We start from the raw sequence: 8,782 nt of genomic DNA on the forward strand, positions 1-8,782 counted from the left end.
GTGGTAGTTACCTTTAATGAAAAGATACATAACTGAAAATGTCAGTAACCTTTTAAATTCCCCATGACTTATCATATAGACTGTCTAGTGCAAAGTGCTTGTGGTGTAGCTACATCGTTGTCACCATTTTGTGTTAAATTAGGCGGGTATTTTATGATCTGAAAGAAACATACAGAATTCCCCTGGGTGGTAAGAGGCTTAAGTAAAGAGTTTATTCCATCCAAGCCACTCCACCCCCCATCTCCCCAATTTCCTCCCTGGTGCCTCTCCATCATTAGCACTTATGTGTTTGAATATCTTCCAGAATCTATACTTTAAAGATATGATTATCAAATTTCAATCTAGAAAGCAGCTTATTAGGGATTTCTAGTCCAAACTCTTTATTTTTTCAGTTGGGAAAACTGAGTCTCAGAGGTCAAATGTCTTGCCTAGAGTCACATAGCTATCAAGTGGTAGGATCATGGCTCATGTCTAAAATAGAGCTGACTCTCAGGCTTGCGTACTTTTCACTGCATTCTATAAAAAATGTTTAGTATTGGTATTAGAAATTTAGAATCAGAGCTCCTCCCCTTCATTTTGATAAAGAGACCCTCCTTGCCTAAACTAGCTGCCCTGTCTGCAGCCTTTCCCATTTCCTCATCTGTGTCCTGAAGTTCTTGAACTGGTGAAGAAACTGATTACAAAATGAATCAAGTACAGCATACCAGTAAAATTAATGAAAGGGGTGCTTATTTGGAGGGTAAAATCTTGATGCCGCACTCCTGATCTTTACAAAATCCTATGTCTCCAGATTACTTGTTTCTTGAATTTCCAAGCTTTCAGGAAAGGAATTTTGCCTCCCTCCCTACCAAAAAAAAAAAAAAAAAAGCTTTGCCCCAAAGACCATTTGTATAGTGTTCTCCATAAGTTTATTTGAGACTTGGTCATATCCTCCTTTTATTATCAACCTTCACACCTAAAATGAACTTTAAAAGCTTTTTTACCAACAATCAAGTGCTTATTATATACTTAGAACCCCAAAAGACACTGTGGAGTACACAGAGAATTGTAAGGCACAGTCCTTTCCTCAAGAAACTTGAGTCCAGTTGAAGGATAAAGGCCTAAACAAATGAAGTAACTGGACTTTTGAGATCCTTGGGGTCAAACACAGAGCCTGGCATAACCAGATGTCTTTCTAGCTGCAGACACAATCCCCAGTGCCTCTTTATGGCAGTACCTTCTGAACCACAAATGACGACTCAAAGGATTTTGGAGGGTCGTTTGATTTATGGGAGAAATGGGACAGGCTATTTGAATTTAGCATAATCCTGCAAACCCTAGTATATATGCTCTCCCTGCTATGACTCATTTTCTACCTTTGAGAAATGTAGCTTTGATCCTGTGCCTCAGTGGCTCTTATTGCAATAAGGAAGTTAATAAACAAAGAACTATAATCTTGACTATCCCTCTTTCCTTCCATATGGGCCCCATTCCCTCATTGCCCACTTTGAATCCCTACCAACAACTTAACTTCAAAATATTGCCTTCATTTCTAACTGTAAAGCATTTTCTCATTTATCCTTTGACCATTTCCTGACCCATACTCTTTTAAAGTGGGGGTGGGGTGGGGAGGTATAGATATTATTATGTCCATTTGATAGATGGTTAAGCTGAGGTCCATAGAGGTAAAGTTATTTGCCCAAGGGTGTATAGCCAGGGAGTTCCAGAACTAGGTCCAGGCCCCAAGTCTCCTGACTGTGTTGCCATTTGGTCCAATCTCCTTTAGACCTGAGCCAAGACAATTTGCTTGACAGCTCAATTTTCTCAGAGACTGTTTGCCAAGGGAGGGGCTGGTGAGAACCAAGAGCTTTTAAAAAAGAAGGATAATGCACTCTCCTTCCCCAGACTTATAGCAGACTATGGGGCAGGGCAGTAAGGCCATTTCTTTTGCTAGAAGATACCAGGGAGGGAATCTTAGACATCTATTTCCACCCATCTTCAGGCTACCCAAAGGACTTTAATGTATGTGTCATTTGATTGTGCTTGCTGTCTACCACTTGGCCAGCATTCCTTTCTGGAATAAAGATATGAAGAACATGACATTGGGAGGGCGATGGTGGTAAAGAAGTACATAATTTGCTTGTTTCCAGAGCTGGTTCTGCCCCCAAGCTGATCAGGAGTTCTGATATTCCAAGCCCATAATGAAGTCTGAATTTTTCCTTCAAAGCTTTTAAACACAAAATGCTGGAGCCCTATATGTACCTTTTGACTCTATAGCTGCTTTGCTCTGTGACATTGGATAAATTCCTTCACTTCCTTTGCTTCAGTTTTCTCATCTATAAAATGAGGAGATTGGATTAGATAATATCTAAAGTCCCTTCCAGCTCTATGTTCTGTGATCTGCCATCCAGTCACTCCTTGACCCACCAACCCTACTTCATCATTCTGCAAAGATGCAGAACACAAATTTGTAGCTTTCTGTACTGGAAGGAAGGAAGCTTCCTATACTTCCTATACCAGTAGCAAATGAGAATGGGGAGTCAGAGATCAGATGGGAATGGGCTGTTTCTCAGTCTGGGAAAGGGCTACTGGAAAAATTTTTTTTGGTTGGATTGGATCTGTCTAATAGGTAGGCCACCTGAGCATCCTAGAATTCTGGAACCGGCCCCAAACTGTGGACAGCCTCACCCATCCTGTGAAGTAAGGAACAGGTCAGGATAAAACCTGAAGGCTCTCAAAGTATTTTTCTTCTGGGGTTCCTGATGGTTTGCAAGTGTTGGGTATTTTTTTTTCTTTTTGGACCAGAGAGGTGCCTTTCTCTTTGTAGCCGACATGTCCAGGGCTGACAGGCTAAAACTACTTGCTTGCTTTTAAGTGTCAGGAGATGTAAATAGTTTTAGTTTGCAGTGGTTACTGATTGAATATCCTTTTGAAGTAATGATAGCTATAATTTAAAGCAACGGTTACCATATTTTCCTTGCTGGTTGGCATTCTTTGAAGCACGAAGTATAAATCTGCTTAAAATCTTAAAATAGTTGCAGCTCTGCCTTAATATACTATCAGGAGCCAGGGAGATTCTACCTCTAATTGTCATCATATGTAACTAATATTACCAACACAGCAGGCTAATGACAAGGTGACTGGAAGAATTGGCTTGACATGAACAGGAAGATAGAAGCAGAGATGAACAGTTCGGTTTGGGACTGTTGGCTCTCAGTGAAACTCCTAAGATTCTGTCCTCTGTAATTAACACTAGGGAGCTCCTCTGGGATAAGGCTCTTCTTCTGTACTAACTCCTACTATCTTCTCTCATTAACTCATGTTCTTTGGGACTAAAGCTAGATCACCAGTTGGCAAGAGGTAGAATGAGTTTGGGGTTAGAAAGATGCACAGAATCATCCCAACTGAATTCCTTGAGACCACAGTCTTAAGATCAGCACAGAATTACAGCTGACTCCCAGTTGTCCATATTAACAAAGGGAAGCAATGATTGGAACAATCCAAAATTGTAAAAGGCTCAAAAATGATTTCTGGATTGTACTTTAGCCATCATTTATACAAATAGCTTCACCTTCCTAATTGTGTCAGCTGTTCATCTAGTTAAAATGAGCTCACATCCCCAAGCACACTCTGAGTGAGAGCAGGGAGTTGGCACAGAAGCAAACTAGATGCCATAGGGAAATCATTCTGGGATTTCAAATGTGTCACCAATGAGACACAAAGTAGACAATCTATACACAAACAATTGAAAGCTGTGTTCCTAAAATCCTGGGACACTAATAACTGACATTTATCTAGAGATTTAAAGTTTGCAAAAATACTTTACATACACTAGAGCCTCACAAAACCACATTAAGTGCTATTTATATTCCTATTTTACAGATGAGGAAACTGAGGTTCAGTAACATAATAAGTTTCAGAGTCAAGACTTGAATAAGTAGGGTCTTCTGGACTTGAAGCCTCTTATTTTTGAAAAACGAATTTTATTTTTTATTATATCTTGACAACTATCAGTAACTATTTCAACATACAAAGCAGAACAAGAAAGAGGATTATGTAAAAACCTGTGAAGTTCTCTGTGTGTATAGTTTTATATATTCAGTTTAAGAAATGCAACCCCATGTGCATCCCCTTCTGAACTCATTTTCTTTTGTGTATTTTAAAAATATTTTATTGATTTTTTTTTTATTTCTGTAGGGATAGAGATAGAGCCTGGACCTATGATTTCATTCATAGAGAGAATTCTCAGGTGAGGAAATTCCCTTTAACAGTGCAATTTGGCACCCTCTCAGCAACTTGTAGTTGACTTAAAGAATTAAAGACTTAAAGAATTGCTTCTAGCACCAAGATAGTAAATGGCTTGCCTAAGATCATAGGTCGACATGTATCAGAGGTGGGACAAAGGTTTTTAAATGGGAAGAGGGATCATTAACTATTCACAAAACCCTAATCCTTTTTTTAAAAGTGGGGCCCAGAATATTTTGCGTCTAATGATCTTTTCTGAGATTATTTCACACGAGTCTAGACTTAACAACATTTTCCTCATCCCTTGGCTAATGGAACTTTGTGGGAGTAGGCATTGCTGGGAAGTGTTTTCTTGCAGAATTAAGGCAAAGTACCATAAAGGGAGATGAAACCAGACTACTTCTGGAGGAAGAGGTAGTTGTATTCTGATTAGGGAGCCACACTTGGGACTCAGGAAGTCATGGATTCAAATCTTGCTTCTGATATTTACTAGCTGTGTGATCAAGAGCAAGTTATTTAACCTTTCTGAGACCATTTTTCTCTTGTGTAAAATGGGAGGGGAGGGTGTCATGATAATATCTGCATTACCTACCAACTAGGGTTGTTGTAATAGTCAAATGAAACAATTTGTGTGAAGAGCTTTGCAAACGTTAAAGTTATTGCTAATGTAGTCCATTCCAGCTATATGTATCAGTTATCATTATTGGGAAGTGCTTTCCAAGAGATGACAGGTAGAGCAACATTTAATGCATGTCAAAGTCTGTTGCCCTCCAGGCTTTCTCCCAGTCTCTTGCTTAAAAACTTCCTGCCCTGAAATCTTTTGCAAATATGGAAAGACTAATGGATGCCCATTATTTTTTTTCCTCAGCTACGTTGGTACGATCATCTCTAAAGGTCATCAATAACCTGTAACCTCATCATTTTGCAGCACAAATGAGAGCAACATCTTCTGCTGACCATAAGGGACAGTTGCTGATAAATAAGTTACAATATATAAGAATTCATATCAAGACTTAGTATCACAGGAGTTTTGGACCTAGACAAGATCTTGGAGATCATCTAGACCAAGGAAACTAGGGCCCAAGGTTTCACAGACAATAAAGTGGCAGAGGTGGGGCAAGAACCCAGCATTTTTTGACTTATGGTTGAGAAATTTTATTTCCAGCCAGGAGAAATTTTGATGGCCGAAAGCTACCTAGTTAACTTGGGATTTACTGGGTAGATTTCTTTCTCAAAGACCAAGCCTTAAACCCAATTCACTCTGGATCTCATGGATTGGACAGCAATAGGTCCCTGCCCAAGCACCACTTAATGGTTATTTTTTTGTGAGTGAATGTAAATAGTAATTATTTCTCTTTTGGCCAGCAACCCTGAGGGTCTTCCCCTCCCAATTTAATTTTTTTTAATTAAAGGAGCCATCCTTTGACTCACTTCTTTTTTTTTATTTTAAAATTTTATCTAATTACCACCACCTATATGGTAGCAAAGCATTATCACATGAATTTTCATGAAACTTAACAAGACTGAAATTAGTCAACTAATAAATTTGTATTTACAATTTCCATGAGTGCACAGAAGACTTTGCCATTGCCCTTCCATTTACAGAAAATGTGATTGGCTTACTCTTCTGCAGACACAATTATCAGTGCTAGGATCAGCAGTGATTTTATAGACAAAAGAGCTCAATGAACTCTTGTACTAAAAAAATTGCTACTTTCTCAAAGATCTCACCATTTACTTTGTGACTATCCTAATTTATAACCAACATTCAAGATTAAAAAAAACAATAGCAATTTACCACCAATAGAACACTTAATGTAATGTTTATAGCTTTATCCTTAGACTCTTTTATTTATGTCAGCAGTTCTTCCTAGCCTTCATTTTTTCATGTCGAATATTCAAGATTTGCACCTATTTTCTCAAATTTGCTTATTCTTTAGCAGTTAGCCAAAATAAATGAGAATGCTGAATATTCCTAAACTTAAAAAGTCCTTAATATCTAATTCATTGTATTTGGGGTTTTTCAGTTTTCTCATGGAGAAAAAAAATTTAGTCATAACTCAACTTTATATATTGTCCATGTGCTACTTATACAACACAGTCCTAGATAGTAAAATTTGGTGTATGCTGTCTTAATTTCTATTCCATGGGGAAGGAGAAATCATCAAGAAAATCTTTAACCATCATGTGGAAAACCTTGAAAGTCCATGCTTTGCTCTCAAGGTTCAATTGTTATCTTTTATCCACTGCTCAATCCATTTCGTTATCTGATCTAAATTATTCTCTAGTTCTTCTGGTACATTGCTGGGCAGCTGGTGTACTATTTCATGGTTGTAGGAGGCCATGGCTTCTTCATAAAGAATTTGGAAAATTTCACACTGAATATTGTCCTGTAGTTTCTTTACACTGTATCCCCTCTTTTCAAGTCTGGGATATAATACAGAATTATCAGTTTGAAGCACAAAAACGATATGAAACCATCGTTCAGGGAAGAGGTCACAGCCATGGTAGTCAACAATAACTCCGCCTTCTTTCATTTTATTTTCTAACTCATCAACTACTCTGTCCTCATCCAAAATAGGACATTCATATTCTTCATCAAAGCCATCATATAACTGTCCTTCTTGTACTAAGTCGCCCACATTAATGTATGTCAGTCCTGTTCTTGATGCAAGTTCTTTACCTAGTGTGGTCTTTCCAACCCCTGGTGTACCTGCAGATAAGATTGTCCTAGAATACCTCTTCTGGGAAGATTGGTCTGTTAACTTCTTACTTGGGTTACCCAAAAGTTAACTTCTTACTTGGGCATCTATGATTTTATAATTGGGTCACAACGATGAGCTGGGCACAGGAATTTTGCTACGGCCGTGAGCAGGATGTTGGGCAGCCTCATGGTCGCCTGACTCACTTCTTGAAAAAGCCTATTCACTGAATGAGTGTTTGCTCACTCAAAATGAGCACCTGAAAAGATCTTAGCTTAAAAGGGCCAAAGTCTCCCATAGTCATCCTGACAGATATCTAACCACTGGAGCCAGATGGCTCTGGAGGAGAAGTGAGGCTGGTGACTTTGCACAGCCCTCCGGCACTCAAATCAAAGTCAACGCAAGCCATGTCATCATCTCCCTGATGTCATGGTCCTCTTCAAGAACAAAGGACAAATCACAACCAAGAGCTAGGAGTCTTAAATGAAAGGTTGGTATATTGAAGCAGGTTTCCCTTACCAGGGTCTAGAATTCCTACATGTTCCTCAACTTTCCAGTAGTTTCTTCAGAATTCCAAGGCAGCCAGTATTTTGATTTAGCGCCTCTCACGTACATATCATCATTTTGCTTCCTCCTGCTATCTCTCCCTTTCTCCTATCAGTAGAGACTGAAACAAAGAACCCAACCAATCTTTCTGCTATCTCCTTGTGATACCTGAGTGCTCTTTTTGAGCACCCTGAGCTTCAAGTGGTTCCATTGATTCTTGGTCTGGCCCCATCACTTTATACCTTATACCTTTTATGGTCTAAGACAATACAAAGGTCCCTTTCAAAGAGCTCTTCCAACTCCAATTTTAAGCTCACACCTGACTTGTCACACCTTATGGCCTACATTGTTCTCTTTGCTTGGACAATGTTTCCATTTTTTAAAGATGCCCTTTTCCCAGTGATAACCTCCTTTGACTCTCTCACTTAGCCATTCAGGTCTTTTCCTTTGTCAAATACCTGACATTTTTTGATCCTTACACACATTCATCTTGAGCTACCTTCCAATAAAGGTTTTAAATAGTCTCTGGGACTCTTCTAACTTATTGACTTTTATAAAAAGCTCTTTTTTTCACAACAACCATTTAGAAATGTAAAACAATTTTTAAAAATGCATGCCGTATTTTCTATAAAAACGACAAGTTTCCATCCTCTTCTACATCATCTTCTTACTACCATGACAAGATGTGGTAACTGAAGGTTTTTTCTTTTTTCAGTTTCCTCTATCCTTTACAAAAGACTAAAGTTACTTTTCTGGGGAAGAGTTACAATTATGGAGTTTCCTTGGCTTATCTGATTGAGGGAATTTTTTTCGAGAAGTGAATTTTAAGCTGTGTGTAGATCATTATTGGATTAATATAGATTATATAGATAGTATATAAATACAGATTGTTATTGGATTCTTTGCAGCACTTTCTAATTTGTGGTGGATGGAAGGGTTAGTGAAATTCAGTGACCTCTTTCCAGTTTTGTGTGTTGGTCTCCCTTCCTGATCTCCTCTTGGTTCAAAGGAGCAGAGCCCAACTGCTGTTTGGTTTATGGATGGCTGGAGAAAGGAGGTAAAGACCAGAGTTAAAGTGGAAGAGTATTAAACTCACTGTCTTTGCTACCACCACCTCTGGTTTTCCACACTTGTGATCTTGATTCCATATTGGAGACACAAGATCACAGAATCATGTTCAGGTGTGTTTCCATGATCACCCGAGAACTGTGTCTGGGCCTACTCCTTTCTGAGGAATTCTTGGAAAGAGACTGATCCTCTCCTGCTATTCTTTAGTTTGGACTTAGCAATCTGTTTTTTTTCCCTTGGGA

The 8,782-nt window shown here is 38.7% G+C and overlaps 1 protein-coding gene across 1 annotated transcript; it reads right to left on the reverse strand.

Annotated features, from left to right (window-relative positions):
• Positions 1-6,152: 6,152 nt before the first annotated feature.
• LOC118842256 (adenylate kinase isoenzyme 6-like) lies at positions 6,153-7,117 on the reverse strand. Its single transcript, XM_036749845.1, has 2 exons — positions 7,060-7,117; positions 6,153-6,937 (listed from the first exon to the last, which is right to left on the reverse strand). Exons 1-2 carry the CDS (start codon positions 7,115-7,117, stop codon positions 6,450-6,452), a joined length of 546 nt encoding a protein of 181 aa, XP_036605740.1. The 3' UTR covers positions 6,153-6,449.
• Positions 7,118-8,782: the final 1,665 nt, after the last annotated feature.

Source organism: Trichosurus vulpecula, chromosome 3, assembly GCF_011100635.1.
Source record: "Trichosurus vulpecula isolate mTriVul1 chromosome 3, mTriVul1.pri, whole genome shotgun sequence".
NCBI lineage: Eukaryota > Metazoa > Chordata > Mammalia > Diprotodontia > Phalangeridae > Trichosurus > Trichosurus vulpecula.

Coding starts and splice junctions, on each gene's coding strand:
- LOC118842256 (XM_036749845.1), bottom strand. CDS start 7,117: ATGAGGCTGCCCAACATCCTGCTCACGGCCGTAGCAAAATTCCTGTGC. Junction 6,938..7,059: donor ATTCCTGTGCCCAGCTCATC/GTTGTGACCCAA, acceptor TCTTATCTGCAG/GTACACCAGGGGTTGGAAAG.